We start from the raw sequence: 24524 nt of genomic DNA on the forward strand, positions 1-24524 counted from the left end.
TTCAACATGGTGACATATTTTGAAAAAGTGTTGTGAAAGATTACCAGAATGGGATAGAAAAACCCACCTCCAAGCCAAGTAGTCCACAAAATGTCATTTGTTTCAGTGACCTTGAAATCCTTTATTATCAGGATGCTTGTTGTGATAAAATTCTACTGCAGCACCCATATGCAAAACAGCACATTCATCTCAATGTGTGTTCATTCTAATTAAAATGACAGATGTGGTATTTTGCCCCCTTTCCTATATGACACCACACCACTGAAATATTCTAAGAATGCCTTAAGAATGACTTTTAGTTACCTAGGGTGGAATCAACTGGGATGGTAGTCTGGTTAACAGAAAGACTGAGGATTTCATTTCTGTCACAGTTCTTTTTCTCTTCATTTTCTCTTGGGTATATCTATGTATTCTTTATTCATTTAGGATATTTATTTTCCTCTACAACACTGTATTTTATTTTTTATTCCCATGCTTAATGTTTCTGTTTTGTCTTGGAACATTTGCAGGCCTTTTGTTGTCTGTTTCTGTTTATATTTGGTATGAAAGAAAAACAGATTTTGTCATGATACAGGGGTATTTGAAACAAAAAGATGCTTGTAGGTTTTCTAAAATGTATTACTATGTGACTGCATCCTCTTCAAACTGAGAATTGAACAAAAGGTGCTTTTGTCATTGTATTACACAGGAGTTTTCAAATTTCTGTACTGGCATCCATACTGGGAGTAATAAGCAATGGACAAAGCAGAAAGATAATATTCCACCTCAGATAATTAATTTTATTTCAGCATTTGTCCCTCTAACATTCACATAAGATTTTTTTACCTCCCTGCTAGAGACTGCTGAGTTTCATGTAATTGTACATCCATCTACAAATGCGGTTATGAATCGTATGTGCGATAAGTCAAAGTCGAAGCAGACAAATGTCTCTTATGCATCTTGGATCTCATTGGATCTCACTCTCTCCCTCTTTATGTGTATTAAATTATTGTGTTACAGCATAACATACAGATACGTCACAAAACACACATGGAGAAAAAAGAGGGCTCACACCAAAATTAAAATGAGGAGACAGAAAAAACAATCCACACTGCCATGGAATGAAACAACAGGGGCTTGGACTGCAGTTGTTGACATGCACAGTACTTGTTTCACATGCATGTGCTTTTGGTAGAATCTAACAGAGGAGTACAGTACATCACTGATTATACTTAGGTGAATGTTAGGGGTTGGAGGGAAATGTTATATTGTACATTAATGGAGCTCTCTACTAACACACATCACTTTATTAGCCCCTCTACAATTTCTTGCATTAGGAATTCATATTTTCACATACCCCAACTTGCTCTCCATGAGACACAGACACACAGACAAGGAGAGAAGCTTGGGGTCAGAGCACAGGGTCAGCCATTGTACAGCGGCCCTGGAGCAGTTGGGGTTAAGGGCCTTGCTCAGGGGCCCAACAGAGTAGGATTCCTCTGCCGGCCACAGGATTTGAACCAGCAACCTTCCAGCCACAGGCGCAGATCCTTAGCCACAGAGCCACCGCTGTATGGTGTCTTAGGCACGAAGGTTAAGTAACAGAGTGCAGCAGTGGACGCAAATTCTTATTGTACAGTACTTCTGTGGGACCTATCTAACTTTTTTGACTATTTGATGTTTTTTTTTGGTAGAAACCTGGAGGGTGTTACCCCGGTGCTATATTTGTGTTCTTTTTATGTTAAGTTTGTGAAAAAAAATATAAATTTCACAAAAAAACTTTTACTAAACATGTATCATACTGTACAGGCTCTGAGTAAGAAGGATGCTGCATTCTTTCATTTTTATTAGCATTTAAATTGCTATAGATGGGAGTATTGTTGCAGCAGATTGAACAATAACCTTTTAGTTGAACAGTTGCACCTTTTGTTTCCTCAAATCTCTGGTCAGAGTTGAGAGTTGCTACTGTATCCTCCTTGGTGCAATGTAGATTTTCAGTAATTTATGCAGCAAAGGATAATTTTTCGTGAAAGGAAGTTTAAAAATCTTCTGTTCTGGTTTCAGTCAAAATTAACCACACTCTGCCAAAATGAATTAATATGTATCGATTAATAGACATTTATATTAATACCCATTCATAGAGATATTTTCATACCCCATTCAAAATGTAAACAAATGATGAAAAGTGCATTAAAAAGGAGAGAAAATATCTGACAAAGGAATCATCTAATTTCATTTCAGAATTAAAAATCAGATAAACTCATGCCAAAGACAAACAAATACCATGAACTATTATTCGTTTTGAGATTATTGCCCCAGGGTACCCTTAGGCCTTTTTCTGATTAAATCAGAAACTACAGCAACAAGGCATTCGTTCAGACAGCATTCAAAATCAAATTAGCTATTTTTTTAAGCTAGCAGAATACAGAATGTTAGCTCAGTTGTTATCGATCTGTTTTGAGATGAAGATATAGAAAAAGCAGTGCTTAAATAATAAAAAAGTACTGTCAGATTCTTCTCACCTAGGTTTTAAAGATCTCAGACTCAAATGGTCAAGAATATTTTAAAGCCTGTAACACATAACACTCTTAAATTTGCCAGTACAAAATTATTGTACTTACTGTAAGTATACCCTGCTAAAATAAAATGTATAACCATATATGTATTAATTCAATTTTTTGTTCCCTATTAACATATTGTACCGTAAAAAAGACATTGCTTTTTAGTACTCTCTGTATGAGCACCATGAAATTAATGTTATGTCAGACAAAAACCAAGTCAATAACAGTTTTAAAAATGTATCCATTCCCAGATTTTACAGGAGCACTGTGAATTTTTCAACAGGTCAAATTAGAGGAATGTGGACGTGTTCAGTTATAAAAAAGGATACTTCTAATACCTAGATGTAATTGTGCTTCACAAAATTTAGCACTTCAAATGTAGGATTAAAAAGAAATCATTTTAGAGAGCATTTGAGGGTACTGAAATCCTACCACTTTAAACCACACGAGAAGATCCTGAAGGCTAGCAACACTTTCTATCCCTGGAAATACTTACTAATGGAATTACTTCCCATTCCGATTAAAACACTAAGCACATCTTAGAAGTTAAATAGGTTTTGACGGCACCTTCACAATAATGATGTTCTCTGCTGTAGTTAAGATGACCTCTGTCCTTGAGAGCTTAATGCAAATCCTGAACTAGCTTTAGAAGATTATCCACCAGCTATCTTCTGACTCTGGATTCTAATGATGTTTTGCAGAAACTGCTTGTACTGTGGCTTTTTCAATGAACTAAATACAGAGCAGAGGAGAACCTATTTTAGATACTGAGAAACATAAATGTACAGGTGCAGCTTTATTCTACTTGAACTGTGTTTAAGTAGTAGCAAATAAAACTTGCAGTGCTAATTAGTGCATTTTATTCAGTCAATTTATATTTTAACATAATTTCCCTTGTGGTAAAATGCTTTTAAGAGCTTTACTGTAATGCGAGAGGCAATACAATACACAGAAATACAAGATTGTTTTGCTCTGAAGTGTGTAAGCTCCAGTATTGAATACTAATCTAAAAGTGTGTTTTTTTAAAGGTTTTTGAAAACAGCAACCGCACAAATAGAAAATTGTCAGTCCACATTTTAGAAACTGTATTACAGAACACCATGAACAGAACATTGGAATACCAAGCAACCTGTGATTTAAGTAAATAACTGTGGATTTCTGAGATTAGTAAATATTCTAGATATTGGGGTACAAATCCATTCAAAGTTGTAAATGTCAGAAGCAAAAAACAGTCTTTAACCATGTATGAAGTAAATCTAAAGAAGCTAACAGCTATGCTAAGATATCCGGTCATGTTGCCAAATGTGTTTCCTTGGGCTTCCTTTAAGAAAGTGCTGAATGAGATCGTCAGATCAATTAGCCACTAGCAAAAAAAAAACATAAGTGGAAAGGCCTTCTATAGTATGTAGTATTTGTATTTTCTTACCGCAGTGAATTGTTCATTTGTTCCCAATTATTGACAACTATAACAGCAGCATTTCTTACAAGATGCAACTTAGCTTCTACCAGACAAAGGAAATGTCTAATTTTTTCAACATTTCAGAATGGAAAAATGTCATATATTAGTATCATTTCCCATCTACACCTTAATTCAACAAACTAAACAGGTCAAAGGAGAGAGATCTGTTAAAGTTATATTATCTGGAAAAAAGATCATGTCACTGAATATTCAAAAACATACTACATAATCCTGAGAGTGGCTGTAAATACCTACTGCATGTACAGGAACAATACCAACTAGAGTAAACATATACTAGGAAATCAAAAATGGGCCAAGGTTAAATGTCCACGGAACACCACAATAATTTCATATGAAGAAGAAGTATCCTGATCTACATAAATAAAAAAATACTCAAAATGTAAGACAGAACACATCAACATAATCCCATAAAAGGGTGCTTTATATTACAAACAATGGCCTACAGTATCAAATGCTCTACTCTCCCCAATCTCAACATCACAAGAAAACTTGCCATGACATATTCAGATGGCAGTATTACCAAACTCATTACTGTACTAAAGCTGCAACTTTGTAAAATCCCTAGCATATAAAAACCAGATCTAGCAAAAAATGAAATTCTTAAGACAAAGAAGGGCAATGAGAAGTATCACCTACAGTACAGTTCAAAGAATCTCTGGGATCCAGTTTTGCATATTTCCTTTTAAATCTTCACTAAGGTTTAGCTGTAGAAACCTCAGGAAAACTTGGAATAACACCAAGTTACATATACAGAAAAGTCTGATTAAATTATCAAAATGATATTAAAGAAATTCCCCAAGAATGTTTTAATAACTTGCATTTTCAGATTTGATCAAACAAATACCACTGCTACTTAAGAACAGAAGCAGTAGTGGTAGTATGCACATCTTGTAATCCTAGACATTTAAGTTTGAGTTCAAACCCATCCTGGGACTCAGTTTGTTGTAGTCTACTTGAGTTCAGACACTGGACGACAGAGTGGAGCAGTGTATAAACCCATTTTTTTCTCTTTTATTGTTCTCTTTTTTATTATATTATTCAGAAAGAGCAAAAGTTCTGTTTACCACATAGGAACATAAAAAAAGGTTACGAATGAGAGGAGGCCATTCAGCCCGTCTAGATGTTAGTACGTTATTGATCCAGATCTCATTCATCTGTTTCCTGAAGGGAGCCAAGGTATCGGCTCCAACCACATGGCTGGGCAACTTGCTGCATCTCTAATAGGAGCACAGAAGCAAACTGCACACACTTCCCTGCGCACACATTGTCCACACAAGTACAGCCATCAACAAAATATAGAAATTTTAGCTGAAGTGGCTAAATAGCTAGAGTTATATGATATCAAAAATGAACCTTTTTGGGTTTTTTTTATTGAATCCTGAATTTAATCAGATAAGTTAACGGAGAACACAATCTCATTTACAATGAAGACTTGGAGAGTACTCATTTTCTAAAGCACAGCATTTACGGCAACAATAAAAGTGAAGTACCTTGCTCAAGGGTACAACAACATCCCGCCAGGGATTTTAATCCAACACCCTCCATTAACCACTACTGTTACTTTTTGCCTTTATTTAAATTGTAATCGGGGTGAAAAGGGGCATCATGCAATATGTATTTTTATACTTCTGCTAGGTATTACAGCTGTGTATAACATGACATTTAATATCTTTATTTAACAAGCATGCACTAACATACAGTACTGAAATATCATCATCTATATACTCAAATCACCTGTCATACACAATAAACATTACATGACAGGCCTCAAATCTGTGAAAGAAGCATGAAGCACAAAAATAAATGATATGGTCAAAAAAGGCCAAAAGCATAGAAAAAACAGCGTACAGTAGGTGCTAACTTTTATGCTTTCCCTAGGTGTCTAACATAGGTCGCAGAGGGGTATGTGTATTTTTTCCCTCTGAATGGTGCTTCCTGTCTATCTATTATACTCAGAGCAACTTTTGCTATCTGAAGAATACACACTCTGGTCACAGTCTAAAGATACTATTATTATTATTAGTAGTATTATATTAATTTGCTGCATTTTTTATTTAAACATGACAAGCAGAAAGAAAAACAAGTTATAAGAAGATGTTTGGTCAAATTCTACAGTAATGCTGAAAAATGAGCTTACAAATAAAAAGATAGCATGCTTAGTACTTTTGCTTTCACTTGCTTGGCTGAAGACATGATGACACTAGGCCAAGATCACAGCTGCCTCATTCTCCCCAGAAGAATCCCCCAAAACACAGCTACAGATTTCCAAGACCGAGCTAAGAGTTTGGATCGGTTGTGGTTTGACTAGAACCAAGCAGAATGTGCGTGTAGCACACAGAAATGTGCACGATGCAGGTTTGCGCTTATCTGAGCTAGCAGATTCGGATGCAGTGCCCGAGAAGCGAGAAGCGTGAGCTGAGGATGACAAGACGTGAAGCAGCAAGCAGGTGACAGCAGTAGTGAGTCGTTTGGATTGGAGCAAAGTGGTGGGCAGAGGAAAACTCTTGGCGACCGCAAGAGTAGGCTGACGCAGACCATAGAAGAGAGCTGCCAAAAAGTTAGCTAGATGATAACATTTTCTGAGTTGAATTCCCGAAAAAGAGAAGGAATACCAGCTACCATATGTGGCTGGAAGCTTTGGGAGGGGGAAGAGCTAGAGGCCAATACTGAGGAGTTGAACGCCACCCCAAAGGAAGTGTAAATTGGAGACAGGAACTCATGGCTGTAGCTCCCTAGGCCCGGTCAGGGACAGCAGGAGGGTGAAAGAGGAAGCCCCGATCCAGGACCGGGTGGGAGTTAGCGACTGGGGGCTCCTGCAGTAGATGGCGAAAAGAAGGGCTGGGGAGAGAGGAGAGACAAAACAACTTGTACAGGCTTGGGCCGTAGGTGCAGTTGGAAATTCGATCAGAAACGGAAAGAGAATGGAAGGGAGGGGAACGGAGCGGGCTTGATTAGGAAAAGAGACGCAGAAGGGAACAAAACCACTGCGGAGACAGCAGCCACAATTGCTCCGTTTTTGTGAGGCTTGCTGGTATCAGGAGACCAGAGAGAAAAATGCAGACGGCAAGATGGGCACTGTTTTCGGTGGAGCTGTGAAGCTGGTGAGGTGAGAACGGCTCAGATCCTAGATGTACGTGATGACAGTAAGGTCCCAGCAACCCCCGAATGCAGAATGGGACCGTCTGCAGCGAAGTGCTCAAGAGGATATGGAGCTGCGCAGTGTTCAGCCAGGTAGCTGTGCTCAGCCAGCAAGTGTTTATTTGTGGGGAAGAAGAAGTGCGACATTAGAATCAGATCTCCACCCAAGCTATTGTTCAATAACACCATGAAACGTTTTTTTCCCAAATAACTCTCTTCAAAATGCTATTTTATAAATGCATTACATTTTAATTATGAAATATTATTCAAAGTCAATGCCTATACAGATAAGTAACATTAAAATATTACAGAACTGTAACTAATACTATCTATCAGCATGTTCCTATAACAATTTTAAAGTAAAAATGGTCATATTTATGAATGTTCCACTTATTGCTTTTCTTGTGAGTTTTTCTTGTTTTTCTTCTTTTCTTTCCTTTTGCTTTTGTCTTCTGTGAAAATTGATCCATTACAGACTTCAGAATGTTATCTGTAAAGGGTGATTTCAGTAATCTATACTATTTCAACATATGAGGATAGGGGTTCAGCATACAGTTTAGTGCATGCTACTGTATGTTAAGAGTTTGAATTATACCCTTAAAGGTGCTCCATGAAAGTGAGCAATTCCTGAATCAATATTTGTGCTGAAAAAGTTCCAAAAGGCTACCTTAAAATTCAGATTACTACTACTATTCTACAGAATATTGCCAGAAAGGAAATGGAATGGGTTTAGAACTTCTAAATGAAAACCTACTGGTTAACTTCAGATATATTGTAGTAATAACAATTATCAGTACTCCTTGGTGAAGCATGCAAGAAAAGTGAGAAATTGAATTAAGGAAGTAGGCCAGATTAAACAAACCTAGGGTAGAATTTATCCAGGACACACAAAGTGTGTCACCAAATCTTTGGTGACTTGGAGACATCTGATCTGTCACATTAACTTCACATCCACAAATCTTATATTGTAAGTACTCATAGATGGTTTTAGTATTGTATGTTCTAATTTCTGCAATATTCCCAGATCGGGAACGGTCATCTTTCTCAATGCCATTCACATCTATACTTGGCTTACCAGAACTTGAAGCATCAATAAGGATGGTTTGTCCCTCTTTATACTTTTTCACACCCTTCTACAAAACAGTCTGATGCAGTCATCCTTGTAAAAAAAATTCAATCCTGTAAGAAAGCTTAGAGTCTTGTCACCTTCTGTGAGGAACTTAATTACTCTTCTTTTCTTGGACACACTTTCCACACGAAACCTTTTGGCTTAGAAAGTAATGTCCACTAATAATAGGAGTGCAAATGCATCACGTTAAATAAAGCTAGTTCCTTTCCAAAGATCCCTTGAAATTTCTTTACAGAGGAGTATGTGCTGCTCTTAAATCCAGTATGTATAGTATACAGTATACTGTATATAGTCATTATAGAGCATTGCCACTGAACTAATGCTGTACTGGTGCATAATTCAGAATGCAAATTACTGTATATTAAGATAAACAATTGTACTTTTAAACACATATTACTAGGACATAAAGTGGTAGTACAAATTATACTGTAATTACAGTGAATGGCGTTATATAGACTTATCCATCCCTTTTCTAACCACTTTATCCAATACAGGGTTGTGGGAGAGCTGGGGCACAACCAGTGGGCGCAAGTTGGATAAGATGTCAGTCCAACACACAAACTTTAACATCCACACATACTGGGGCCAGTTTTGCCAGAAGCCAATTGACCTACTAGTGTGTTTTTGGACTGTGAGAGGAAACCAGAGCACCTGGAATCCCACGTGAACACACGTGCTGTGTTTTAGTGTACATGCTCCAGATGGGTATGTATCTCTTAATTATAGGGTTTGCTTAATAACCTTGGAGAATAAAAACTGGATTACAATTGGTTTACAATGTATGCTCCTTCTAATATGACAGCATTTACAATTTGAACATCAGTTGTTATTATTATTTTGAATTTCAGTAAGGAGTATCTGAAACAGTGCTAGATAAAACTCCATGTTTAACTGATGTACTTTTTTATGCACCATCTTTAAGCTCAGATAACAAGCACAACTGAAAGAGCTACTAGTAATTATTTTAATTTACAGCACCTCACATTTCCTCTCCTAATATTGGAAACTTGCATAAAAATAGCTTAAGGAAATGAAAGTTTTATTTGTATATCTCAGAAATAAATCTGTTTTGTTTCATGAAGTCATCCAATTTAATATTTTCACATAATTGTTCATTGACAAAGCACTACAAAGGAAGAATTTTCTTTAATTACAAAACATGTTCACAATGTAATAAAAATAATTGAGAAGCATGTCTTATTTTTGAAAAGTTTGAAATGTTAGCAGGTACAATAGCAAACCAGTGGGAGTGAGGTAGAGAAGATTAATATCTATCATCACATTCTCAAAAACCAAGAATAAAATATTTTAGTTCATTTATTATAATTTTTAATAAAACTGTGAGTCTCTCCTTTTTAATTGTAGAAAATTTCACATTTAGCTTCTTAATTTTACAACAAGGTTTTAACAAGTGACTTGTTATTCTAGTGAAGAACAAGTAAAAACATTCTACAGAAACTACAGTAAGTGAATTGTCATTAAAACAATTATACCTTGATCAAAAGGTTTTCCAGGATTCCATGTCCCAGGTTCCTGAAAAAAAAATGCATTTGGGTTATAAAAGAACAGGCACTTTAAAATTAAGATTAAAATTTGAAAAAATATATACTGTATATATACAAACCTCAACCTCCTATACATGGAAGCAGCATTAAAAAGAAAATGAAAGCAAAATTTAATGAAAAATATAAATTTCAATATGTTTAATTACACTTTAATGTTATAAACCACTGTGATATAAACGTTCTAATATTCTAAACAAGCAAACTAGTTAGGACCAAATGTGTTAAATATGTGAAATGAGAAAATAATCAATTTAATTTGGCTCATTAACATTTGAAAGTTTTAATAACAGTGATGGCTATTATGATACAGAACAAAACAAGTATTTGAATTATGAAAGATTAATCATGCGTGAGTATAAATAGTACAATTTATTACATTACAAAAATATACTGCTTTTCCCAGAATCCAATTTCTGAATACCTTAGAATAGTTTTATTCGGGATGTTCACTCTTGCCTGTATTATTTGTCTTGTCTTTTGAAATCACTATCTTAAGATATTCATTAATCTACTGTCAACAATCTCAACATCACAGCTCAAGCTACAGTATGCAGATGACTAGTGTAAACTGTGATACTGTATGTGGACAGTGTCTTAATCCCTGGCTCAGCAAAGAAATTCTTTTGAAATTTTTGCTTGCCATTTTGCAAACCAGAAACCTGGTTTACGTTTCATTTCACTTCAGGTTGAACACAGGTTGTATCTGATACAGAGCACAAGACACAGTAAATTAAGATTTTTAGAAAGTTTATGATAAGTGTTCCTCAATTAAATTCTTAAATTGAAGGCAGTAGCCATACCAAATATTCATGGCATGTACAGTATTGGGAGTGAGAATCTATTAAAGATTCAGATGTTTTTGAAGACACCTTATTCACATCCTTCAAATAACGGGGCAAAGCAATTAAAACGGTAAAAAAACAGGACATGAAATTAAATGGGTATCGTATAAATGATGTAATGTCATGTCATTTCCCAAACCCCCTTATAACATACGGTGTCGCGGGAAGCCGGAGCCTACCCGGCAAGCAACAAGGGCAAAGCAGGGTACGACCTGGACGGGGCGCCAGTCCATCGCAGGGCAACTGCAAGCCAATCATACATGGGGACAATCTGGAGGCCATAGTAAAGGCTGAGGGGGGAAATTTGGCCCGGACACCGGGATAACTCCCTACTCGGGGATCTTTAATGACCACTGAGAGTCAGGACCTCGGTTTAACGTCTCATCCGAAAGACGGTAAATGATGTAATTTTATGTTAAAATTCTACAATGCACTGGTGAAGGATGTCGGAGTTCAGAACAAGCTATGCAGCCATGTTGATACCCTTGCTTCTACCAAAAGGTCAGTGGATTAAATCTTCAGATCCACTAGCAACTAGCGACAAAACAAGCTAGATTGGACAAATGGCCTCCTCTCACGTATATCCTTTATTATTATTCTCTTGTGTTTTAAACTAATTATTCTGCTGTAGTCAATATCTTGGAATTATCTCTTGTTAAAAAAATAAACAGTATACTCTCAACATCACAGGGTTCTTCTCTTTTTATGCGTGTTACTTAATGGGGAACCTGCCTTTAAAACTATAATCTGCAGTTATTAAGAAAATACTCCCACAATCCTTTCTTTTACAACTCACAACTTGTAAAGTACAACTCCTCTTAAAGCTCTAAATAAAATGTAAAAATTCCCTAAATTGTTTCATAAAAATAATGTGACAATATACTATGAAACGTTTAGTTTCTTTTGAATAAAGTCCTTCTTAGATATCATCTGAACCCAAATAACTAAATATATAGCTTGTAAATCCCTAAATTCTATGTGTTTGACAATGCACTTACAAATACTATCCATTTGTGCCCATTGGTTTGTGTTCCACAGTTGATTATGAATATCCACTGGGTTGACTTTGTCAAAACCTTTGAGAAATACCTGGATAAGGTCTTCTTGTAGTCCTCTCTGTTCTAAATTAAAATATTCAGTTCTTTTAGCCTGTCAGTGCAGGGCACTCCTTTAAGACCAGGAATGTATCTGGTTGCTCTTTGTACTAATTCCAGAACAGTAATATCTTTTTGATTATCCAGATTTTACATAATGTCCTAAGTGTTGTATTACGCTGTACAATTTTTACATAACATCCCCAATTTTAATTTTACACTTCTACCTATACAGTACATCCTCCCAATTTGAGTTTATTTTTGCTTTCCACACTGTCTAAAAGATTTAAATGATGGGCCAACATGAACACTTAAGTACTTTTCATAAGTAACCTCTTCTATCTCAGCATTTCTCATTTTGTATTTCTAGTTTACATGTTTGCTACATGCATGTAATACTCTGCACGTACAGTATACAAGCCTATGCCAAGTGTTGTTTTTCAGTCTTGAAATTTATTTAGATCTTTTGAAACTTAATTTATTGCTCCTACAGTGTTTTCAATTCTCAGTCCAGACACACAATTTCCTCAATGCCTACCACCTGTAATTTGAGAATTAATCTTTCAAGGGGTACTTTCAAAAGCCTTCTGAAATTCAAAATACATGGTACTGTATCTTGTATAGTACGTATGTCCATGACTGCTGCACCTTCTGTAAAGCTGACCTAAGTCTTCCGGGTTTCCTGGTGCTGTCAGTCAAGCTGGTGTCACTCCTTAGACTTACACTAATTCTTTGCAGATAGCTTTACAGTCTTGCATTGTAGAATGTGATACTGTAGATAGCTTAACAACCGATGGGTTTCCAAAGATGCTTATGTGACATCTGTATCATTCCCTTATCTCAGAAATGTATGGCAGTAGATTTTTTTTTAATTATTATATATTGGCAATTTTTATTTTCATTACATATCTCATAATTTAAAATAGTAAATCTTTAGTCAACTGTGGTGACCCTCACACCAGCTGATGAGAATTATTCATGCTTTCATCAGATTGTGTCCTACCGGAGCAATCTGACCTTTTTCACACAATACCTACAGGAGAGTTAGGATCAAAAGAGTGCATATCTCACTGACCGTTCAGAAGCATCATCACCACAGGATCAATGTTGTATGTACAGTAGATCTGGCAATTGAAGCCAGTGCAAATTTAGCAGATTACTGTTTGCTGTCAATTTGTGGAATCCAATCATGGCTAATAGTATATTCCTATTTTGAACAGGCAATATTTGGATTATACAGCCTAACTCTAAAAGATTGACTTAAGTCTTCTGTTTATACTGTAAAGGATCATTAATGTATCCTTAACACTAAAAGATAGACACTCACTTGGAGTGGTTTCTTATGAATCATAACAATAATATGAAGGGTAGATGTTTGGATAAATTTGCATTATCTTCTAAGAACTGCTTTATACAGTATTACATCAATGCTAATGACACTGACACCCACATTCTTTCACAGGATCCGTCATTATTATGCTGTAGCTTTTTTGACCCCACTGGAAGTATTATTTCAAACATTCTTTGCCCTAAGATTGACCTAGAAGTGACAAATCAGTAATCCATTTTAACAACATGCAGTGATTTCTTGCAGATATCACCAAAAGATAGATACGTTAATGGCAGCAGAACCTGGTAGCATTTTCCCTTTTAAAGTGTTCTTAAGTTGATAAAGAGTTCAGAGACTCGTGATAACAAATTTGTGTGCACTGTTTTCATACTTTTATTTTATGCATGAACAGTTCTAATTATTAAATGATAAAGCTCTAAATAAAATGTAAAAATACCTTGAATTGTTTGCCAAAGTAATGTGATGAAATACTATACAAAGTTTGGTTTGAATCTTGACAATAAAGAGCTTCTTCTTAGATATCACCTGTACCCAAATACTTAAGTATACAGCTAGTAAATCCCTAAATTTGTTTGAAAAATTACAGGCAGTTCATTTGGCCATTTTCCTGCTGAATCTACATCCATTACTGTGTAGCCCTCCTGCATTTAATACACCTACTCCTGATGTTATCGCCAGGAGAAGCCTGGCCGATCTAAATGATTCTTGGCTCCCCACGACTTCTGTATCTATTTTACCACTGTTCTCTGCAGTGCCCGCTGTTGACCATCTGTTGAATTCTTCTCAACTCAAGATGTCTGTTGCACACAATTTCCAGTCAATGTCAATGGTTATTGTCTTTCTAAGCTTCCTTAGTGTTGTAATTGCCATTTTCCACGTGAACTATTTGAATTAATCAATGATATTTTATCTGCTTGACGGAACTTAACTCTATTTTCACTGTTTGCACATTTAGGGAGTATACTTACAGTACAGTCCCAAAAATCAGTTAGTCAGTTAAGCCTTGCAATGTGATTTATAATTCCTTATTTTTATATTTATATAAAATATACATGGATAATTAAGAAAACACTTAATTTAATTAAGGGAGAACGTAAGGTATTACAGATTATGCAAGACCAGAAGAATTTAACCAGGACATTAGGGTTTTTAGACGTGCCATGGTTTTTAATGGCCATGTAAGCAAGAACTTGGCTTGACGATCAGAAGGCCAACACCTCCTAAAGAGCAGTGTCTCTGGTCTTCATGTTGGGGCATCCAGAGGAAAAAGTGAAACCAACGGCACTTACAACCTGGATTTCCAGGGCAGTCTGTCAACTCAATAGCAGCCAGGCCAAAGTATTGTATAGCTTTGTTTCTGAGGATTGACAAGATCAGCCTACAAGCTGGTAACACTGATGCCACTTCAATGCAGGATCCGATTTAGTACACAAGACACAGGGAAGCTTCCTCCTTCCTACCACAGGATTACGCTTCTTAGACATACAAACAGACTTTCCATTTGCTATTCGTCCATAATCTGTGCTTCCCATATTTCTGGGAAAGTTTAGAAAGTTAATGTTCGGAAAATAAGAATACCCCAACGACTCACTTATCAGCAGCATCACAATAAGCATATACAGTAATTAAAGCATTTATGATCTCCTCCACTTATTTCACGAAATACAGAGTGTGCTGGTAGCCTTGTCTCTATGGCCAGACTGTTGTTCCTACTGCTAACTAGGTTAGCACCAAACATAACTACAGTATACTGTATATACACACAGAGCAATAAACTACTCAAAATTACGGGGTGTCCGAGTTATTAAAAATGTATTTTATTTGGTGGTTTTATTATTTTTCAATCAACATCTGATACTATGGACGGCAAATTCTTCTTTCCATCTTCTGTTACTGTGACCCTTACTGTGATAATGGATGATAACATCATTTACAGTATATGTTACTATAAACAAAGCATGGCACTGTTTGTTAGTGATGCCTAGCTTGTCACAAAACATTTGAAAACCACAAATTGGTCAACCTGTTGGATATAATGAATAACAAACACAAATAATGCCATATACTGTATGTAATTTGGGAAAACAATGTTAGATCAATCCAATTATATTTTTACTACTACCTTGTAATAGGTGATTGTTAATACGATCATACATCTGTGCAGATTTTGTAAAACAACCCTTAGATTACATATGAATTATGATGATAATAATACAGTTCAATGCTGGAGGTATACAAATGTTTACATTTTAAAATAAAAGCATTGTAGTCTATAAGTCCTTAAAACAGGCAGAAAACATGTACTATTGTTTAACCAGGACTAAATCAAATGCAATTAAATCATTAAGTCATCCTTCATGGGGAATGAGCCAAAGCAGGCCCTGAGACAGGATAAAAAGGCATGCAGGGAGATGATGTATAGATGATGCTAGAGAAGAGAAGACACGAAAGTAATTTGTACAATGAGAAAGAGCTTCCTCTTTCACAGAATGGGAATAGTAAACTTCAACATTTGACCAGTCTAAATGTAAGACTTACTGTTAGGGACTGTTGTTGTTTTTTTTATTTGTAATTTACTGATTTTCTATTTACTGTATTTACCAAGTGAAAATAAATCTCACTTTGTCAGTGCTGCATTACTTTGAATGGGGAAATAGGGTCCCATTTGTTTAGCATCTGTTCTAGAGAAGACGTTTAATCCTGAATAAGATATTTTATTTCATTATTTGACTTGGATTCCCTTTTTGGGAAATGCTATATTTATCCATCAGTTGTCAGGTACAGTTCCATGTTCCCATGTCAGTAGAAGGCAGGACTGATGCATGTGTTGTTAGAAATACAGTGCAATGCAAAAGTATTTACACCCTTCCTACGGTGTCCCATTTCACGAAATAAAATGATACATAAACTTTTTAAATTTTATATTTTATTCAAACTTGAATGCTCAAGCTGAGTCTTTAGAAGACTTGTAAAGCTGAGAAGTTACAGTAAATGTCAGCAAAAAGTAAAAAGAAAACACTGAGAAGCTGATTGCGTAAAATTGCATAAAAATCTCAGTGTGTAGTTTGAGCAAATGTGGCACCATTTATAGCTGCAAGGATTTTTGGATCAATCTCTACCAACTTTGCACACCATCTTGTTGCAAATTTTGCTCATTCTTCTTGATGGATTTTCTTAAGTTTCTGAAGTTGCATGGGAATCACTTACATATAGTCTTTCTGCAGAGTCTCTATAGTATTCAAGTCAGGACTTTGAGTGGGCCTCTGAAAGGCATTAACATTCTAATTCTTAAACCACTGACCTGCTGCAAGGTGACATTTTGTCTAAGTTTTAGATCTGAAGCAGATTTTCCTCTAATTTGCCTGTATTTTCCTCCATCTACTGTATGTACTCATCAGTCTTGACAGGCTTCCCAGTCCCTGCTGATGACAAGCAGAAATACAACATAATGCTGCCACCACTATGCTTGACAGAAGGGGTTTGTGTCAGATGTAACACTGCAATTAGAACACAAAGTTCCAGTTTTATCTTATCTAAAATCATTTTTGCCATATGTTTACAATATTACTTAGGTGATAATATGCTTTTGTTTTTTAAATAATGTTTTAATTTCAGTTCCATGTGGAGTGACTGGGATATTACTGACCCATAGACAGCCTCATCTCATTCCTAACTTCCTCCTTGCTCAGTTGCTCCTTTTGAAGGAACAGCTTGATCTACATTAGGTACTGTCTGAGTGCATTATACTTTTTAATAATGGACTTCTCACTGCTCAAAGAGATACTGATGGTCTTTGTAAGTTTTTTATACAATTTTTCCCTATTTGTGCCTTTATACACATTTATCCTTAAGTTGTTTTGAAAGCTACTTGGTCTCCATGCTCAAACTGTTGATGCTCACAACCCGATTGAGGAACCTTTTATTCTGAAATCACGAGAACCACTACTAAAGCACACAGACAAGCCGGTCAACCAACTGACTAATTAGTTAATTGTGTGGCTCATTAAGGTAGTTTTGTGCACCTAAATTCATCTAGCCTCTCTGCAGCAAACTTTGTAAATGCTTATGTAAATCCCAACTTTCCCCCCTTTCTTTCATATTATCATCACTTTGAATTCCCTGACAGGTGTTGTAAACTTTTGAAATTACTGAATTCATAAATTGTATTTCATGTATCCTTTACTCAACTATTAACTCATACTTTTTGTAACATTATTAATATTTTTAGACTGAGGGGGCAACTGTTACTTTACAGTTATGTAGTGTCTTTGGACACACTTTGTTGTCCAGCTGCAAACACATGTCTGAGGAAAGCCTTCTATGTGCTGTATACTATGTGTATAAATTCAGTTAGGGTTTCATAAAGAACAAATAATAATGAGATGAAAATAGCATGATTGATGATCCCCAGTCCTACACCTCTACCCTTTCAATGGCAAATTAACTTAAAATGGCAGAAATAGCTGTTCTTTCAAATTGCCATTGCTCTTTTATGTCCACACATATTTATGATAAATGTATCTTGTATACCCACATTGGTTAATGTCTCATATTGCAGAATATTTATGAAAATATAATGTTTCATTTAACAAGGACTAAACCTCTCACAATGCAAATCTGCATCTCATTTGTTACTGTAATATTTCAGACAGGCAGCTAATGTGTCTAAACTTCTGCTACACAGAAATCCAGCAGTGCATCTTGTCAGTGCCTTTGTTTTTCCCATCTTTTAAAGGCTGTCAGTTCAGAAATCTCCATATGGCTGTTTAATACTGCCTTATCAGTTATTGTTGTGTACCTACGGATGAAAAAAAAAGAAAATCTGTCTTATTGATGACTACCTTTTAACATGTGTTGTCTGTTTCTCAGCAATGATCTTTACTCTTTATGAGTGCACATGGGAATAATAATGCTGTAGGCATCTAAAATAAGAAATGTGCAAAGAAATGATATAGTTAATTCAAAAAAGAGGTCTTTTAAAGGAACAATTCTAAAATTACACTGATTCTCTGAAAATTCTTTGAGGCTGTTCTTAGCCTGCTACAGAAAAAAACTATTGAGTCAGTTTGACAATACTGCTTCTTAGCTTTATTATATTTTAGAAATATTCTTTTGTAATGATTAAGAAATATAAAAGTGTTATCAGACTGGAAAAGACCATTCATGTAAGTTTTATCAGAGGTTCCACTCTTGTCGTGTCACTGCTCTATCAGGATGCTGTACATATCCTTTAAATCCCACCAAAAGCATCCTTTCTCCCTCTGGCAATAAACAGTACCTAAGAATTGTGTGATACACTTCCTACTGTACATCAAACACATCATAATAAATATTTATAATTAATAGGCATTATAATTATTATCCAACCACAGAAGTAGAACACACCATTATATACAGTGAATATCCAGATCCAGTTACCATAAAAACTGTTTCACTCTCCCTGAAAACCCCCCACATGCGAGAGAGTCAGTAAAATAGAATGTTCTGTGATATTATAAATTGATTTTTACTGTGTGCAAAATCACTGTGGATAAAAACACACTTTTGTATGCATTTACGGACCTTTAGATCTGAAATTAGTAAGAAAATAAATGATAAACCAAAACAGAAAACTGAACTATTCTATGCCATCATTATATTTTAATTTAAATATTTTAATATTTGTTAAGTCAATTTGATTAAAAAGATTTAATCAAATTGACTTAACATACTGGTTCTGTTTCTTAATGAAAAGTCAGATCTTATTTCAAGCAGCAGTGCCTAACATCATTAAAACTTTTAATTTATCTGTAATATATCCAATTATTTAGTAAATGTTTTTGGAAATTTCTGTATCCAGATAGGTCAAGTGAGAACAGTTCAACCTTGAAAGCACAAGGACTTTCACAGTTACAGTACAGTCAACTGTTAAAAACAAGTCCTATCACATTATGCTATCACAGTGTTATTGTGCCAAGCACCAAAAGTGTCAGTTTCTAATGACTGGGTAGCACAAAACAAAAGATGATACTGGCTGAAAGATGGCTTCTTGGAATTACATAAAGTTGTACTGTGAATCTTGCTGAAATCAGAAATTCAGCTGCCAAATATTATTCAGTTAACGGATAAATTATTTACAATGTGTTACAGTCAACATATAGGGAAACAAGACAGCAACTGATACACTGATCAAACTTGGGTTTCACTGGCCCTGATATACTGTATACAGTAAGCCAGCACTTGAAGCAGGATAAATCAAGCTTCGTATCCTATTTTTAGGGACTCTGTTAACTGTTAACAGTTGTGGTTTTAAAACAATGAAATGCATTAACATGATCAATCTGTGATGAGCAGTAGTAATGATGAGTACACTCTCTTCTCCATAAATACAATTTAAGTTTTTATAAATTTGATATATGTCATGTAAACACAACTGAACACTCAGTCAAAATATATCCTTGTATGTACAGTACTGTATGAACCCATCAAAACTGCAAAAAATGAAATTATTACTAAAGAACAGTGTAGTTTGAACTTTGTATATGCATAATATATATTAAATAGCAATTAAAACAGTGCTATCCTCTTAAAAGTAATCTTCCAATAAATCCACGGGTTATGTCTGCTGTTGAATGAAATGAAAAATAAGCACAATGGAAAAGATTCAGTTGACGGAAACACATTTTGATAGCATTGTTTCTCCATTGGTGACAAGTGTTCCAGTTGTTCCATTTTTTTGATCCAAACAGATATGGACCTGGTGTTTGAAAATTCTCATCAATTTAATTGCAAGAAATCTTTAAATTAAGCCAATATTACTGTTCTGAAATGTGCCCTATATGTTCTCACATACAGTATTTAAGAACTTTGACTAGTTCCTCCTTTTAGCAAGTTGATCTCTGCTATCCTTTTCAAACTGTCCCCCTTTAACGCAAATATGTCATCTGATTTGTCAGTCATTTCATTGTTAATTCCACATATTTCACAAGTTAAGAAGAGTACGTATATTGCTTATATCCATCCATTTCTTAAACCACTTTATCCAATATAGGGTCCCAATATTGGCGGATCCATCCCAGCTAGCAATGCACGCAAGGCAGAATACAGTCTAGATGGGATGTCAGTCCAATGCAGGGCACAAACACACACACAGTCCCAGTATGTCTTTGGACTGTGTAAGGAAGCCCACATGAACACAGGGAGAACATACAAACTCCACACAGACAGCACCCCAGGTCCTGAATTGAAGTCAGGGCCCCATCGCTATGAGGCAAAAATGCTAACCTGTGCACCACCATGCCGCCCATCATTCATTAATAATGAAAATGCATGTTTTGAGCAAAAAGATTTTCTTTAATGTATTTGGTCATAGTGTACGTATTAGCTGTGTTAATTAAGAAATAAAAGAATGTCTGTTATTGATCTTTATTATCAATTTTCCTCCTGACTCAGAGGTTATATCAAACAGTTTTTGTTCCACACTGGTGCTGGATTGAAAAGAGTTTGCATAATTATAGCATGAGTATGTGAAGCATGTACTGCATGTGTTACATACACATCATAATTCTATAAAATCAATGCTTTGTTTTTTAACAGTTCACCTCCAATAAATAAATGACTGACAATTACACAAAGAAACCAGTAACTTGGGATGGTGCATACTAGAATGTCACAGCAGTTGATTGCAGTTGTTTTGAAGCCCACCTAGCAGCCATTACTTGCCCGATGACCATTTTAAAGACACCTAGCAATGTTACTCAGCATTCTTATAATGAAGCCCTGTGTGTCATCACAGCAAGACATGACTGGAACACTCAGCCAAAGCTACTGTAAATGCTATCATCAGACTTTGAAACAGGTCAGATAGCGGCAGAACAGTCTGAAGATATTCTGGCAGGCTATGATTTGTAGTGCTGAAGCCTCATCATATCCAAATACATACTCGTCATCACTGATTGATACAGCAGTGTTGTGTAGCAAAAAAGTACATGACCTTGGTCACAGAAAATGGAATGATGTTTTTTTTTTAATGAATCAAGGTTTAATCTGAGCATTGCTCATGGCTAATTTTACATGTATTGATACTAGTGACAATGATTTGTACAGAACTGTGCTGGGTTGGTAGAATAAAAGCAATGATGTGGATTACAATTGCTCAGTCTTAATCACAAATTGTTGATGTAATGGGTAATGTCAAAGCTAAGTAAAAAAATATCTTGTGACCAGTTCTCCTTCTACGGTTAGAGCAAAGTGGCATTTTCAAATGATAATTCAGGGTTACACAAGCATTTCTTTGTGAACATAATGTTCTAGTGTTAGACTGGCCCACACAATTGCCCAACATGAACTCAGCTGAAAACCTGTGGGATGAGTTGGGCTGTCATGCCTGACAACAACATCCTAAAACAAGGCCATCCGAGATTTGTTATAGACCTTGCAGCATCGACAGACAGCCCCACCACAAGCACTTGTAAGACACTGGTGTCAGTTTATTCTCATAGATTTTTGGCATGTCTCAGCTTACCAAGTATACCTGGTATTAGGCATCCATGACCCCTGCATGAATTCTCAATATTTGTAACCTCAATCGCAAATTTGGTTTGTTACTTCTGCTTCGTACATTTAACTATGAAATCTGTAACTGTGTAAACTTAACCAAGAAATGTATCTGTCACATGAACCCTTACAGAGTCATGATATTATTTGAATATTGCAATTATATTTTGATGGCTTTGCGCTTTATTTTAAGCAACAAATCTGAATATACCCATGGGCATTCAGAACTTCATTACGTTTCAATATGTTCACTCTGCTCTCTTACTTTATAGGAGAAAAAATACAGCCACAGAATAAACACAACATAAAGGCAAAACATACTGTAACTTAAAAAAAAACCTAGTTACAAGATACGCGCTACCTTTCAGTTATTCATGTTTTTAACTGCTTACCATTTAAGTGAGCCATTTGAACATCTTTTTTTCAATTGTTTTCTGTCATACCCTAATTTTTTAAATTTCAAACAATCAACAGGCAGAAACATGTACTTCCAGATCATGAAAGTGGTCATTCTGCTCCACTTTTAATTGTTGTTGTTGACTGTGGAACTTCAAAGTGAAAGTGACAGTAGTCATTCTAATGATATATCGCAGCAGCAATGCACTTGACCGTAGATTTTAAGACAGGTGCATCTTTATTTTTTATCAAGGAACAAGTAAATGTTACTTTACCACTGAAAAGTAGAAAGAAGAAGCAAAGGTGGCAGGGACACAGAGAACGGGAAGACAAAGGACAGAGCTGGTGAGAATTAACCTTTAATTGTTGCTTTTCGCCCAGTGCACATTTTCACAGCACAACATATTTTTTATAAATATATAATAAAGGTAACATAAAGGAGTCATTCTAATTCACAGGAGAAATCTAACATGTAAGCATACAGAAAAGTTTTGTTTTTTTTTAATTCTCCACTGACTAGTAATAAGACCATTATGTTTCCTCTCATGTTTCAACAATTTACCTAGCAAAAAAGATGTGGCCACTGGTGAGTGATTTATTTTCTTCGTACTAAGAAGACATGTAACTATTTTGAGAAAAGTTCTTCAATAATCACATCACATCTAAGCAGTGCCATAAGACATTTACATGTAGACATAGAGCTGCTGCACAGAAAAGTGACTATGTGGCTTCATGAAAGCCACTTTGCTCGAAGGAAACAACAATGAAACCGAACGAGACAAATGATCACATTAAATTAGATAATACTGCAATGAGCTGATGAAACATGCTGTAAGGGTTTATATGTCAACTCTGCCTAAAGTGGATCCACTTTGCTGACTAGACCAATGTGGTATTTCAATACTAAAACATTAGTATTTAAAATTAGCAACAAAACCTGGATGAAATCATGGAGCTTAGACAGCAAGGGATTATTTTAAAAATTGAAAGATAATGCTAACATGGTTTACTAACTCTGGAGGTGCTGCAAGTTCTGGTATTTTCCATTGTTATAATTTACTGTACTCTACTGTTAGAATTTACTACCACTAACACCAATCCCAACAAGCTCTTAAAAAGATTTGATCATTTTAAGAGTATTGTTTTCTTACAAACACAATAAAATGATACCGTGGGACATGCAAACAGTACAAATAAGATGTCAGGGGTCTAAAGGACAGCAATGTGGCACACTGGTTAGCATGACTGTCTTGCACCATTAGGGCCCTGGGCTCAATTCTGGACCTGAGGTGCTACTGTATCTGTTACCATGTTACCAGGGGCTCCAGTTTCCTCCCACAGTCCAAAGACATGCTAGTTGGTTACCTTGAAATAATGACCCTGGAGTGAATGTCTGTGTGCTTGTGTCTGTGTCTGCCCTGCGATGGACTGGCATGCTGCAAAGGGTGTATCCTGTCTTGTATACAGTATGTTGCTTATTGGGATAGTCTGCAGCTTCCCCGTGACCCTGGATTGGACAAAGTGATTAGAAAATGGATGGATGTACTGTTCAATAAATTTTATCCTGCAAGTGTGACCTGACAAAATACAGCAACACTAACCAGTACACCATAGTGCTGCCCTTGAGTAGTAAATTTTAGGAAAAATCTAAGTGAAATTTTGCATTTAACCTTCTAGATTACCATTGATCTTTATCTTTCAAAGGGCAGTTTTTTTTTCCAAAAAACGCTACAGAACATAATGGGCTGTCAGTTTAGAACAGAATAATACAGATGAGGGTTCACAACTCCCTTGTGTATGCAAGACAAGGCCATGTGTAAACTCTTGAATTGCATATACCCTACCTCCATTAGAAAAGGGTTAAATTATGTTACGTTTACGTCATGCTAACATTTTGTCTATTCAAAAATGTTGACCAATGATGCGAAAATCCTTTAAAAGAAATTCATTTGTGTTTTTCTGTAGTTACATCAATAAATGTGTTCCAACAAACTACTTTAGTGTTCACAAACTAATTCCACATTTAATCCCTCAGTATATATAAACCTGCCAGGAAGCTGTGCTCAAAACATAATTACTATAGATGGGAATGTAAATTAAAGGCTGAACTTCAACTCATGGAAATGTTCCAGCTCATTATATGCAACTCAATAGTGTGAATTACCCTTTGAATGCCAACACAAAGCCATCAAGATTATAAATGTACTATATTAAAACATTATAAAGGATACATTCTGGAAATATTATTTACTTTCACAAATAAAATTTAAAAATCTATCCACCTAATTCTGTATCTAATTTTGCCACTCCAGCAGTGGTTTCTACTTGAAATATCTTTTTTTTCTTTAAGTCTCAACAAACCCCATGCAACAAGGTCTTGTATTAGTATCAGCCCTCCAAGCCACCACTGTCCCTGCACTGGCACTATGGATCTGAACAGTGTTCCATGTAAAT

General features: G+C 35.7%; 1 protein-coding gene across 1 annotated transcript in view; it reads right to left on the bottom strand.

Annotated features, from left to right (window-relative positions):
* The window catches only part of spock3 (SPARC (osteonectin), cwcv and kazal like domains proteoglycan 3), a 106138-nt gene that overhangs the window by 52535 nt on the left and 29079 nt on the right, over positions 1-24524 (bottom strand). Inside the window, exon 3 of the mRNA XM_088917703.1 lies at positions 9781-9820. Coding sequence (XP_088773829.1) covers positions 9781-9820 — 40 coding nt within the window. The remainder of the gene's footprint in view (positions 1-9780; positions 9821-24524) is intronic.

This window comes from Atractosteus spatula, chromosome 1, assembly GCF_055471065.1.
Source record: "Atractosteus spatula isolate fAtrSpa1 chromosome 1, fAtrSpa1.hap1, whole genome shotgun sequence".
Lineage (NCBI taxonomy): Eukaryota > Metazoa > Chordata > Actinopteri > Semionotiformes > Lepisosteidae > Atractosteus > Atractosteus spatula.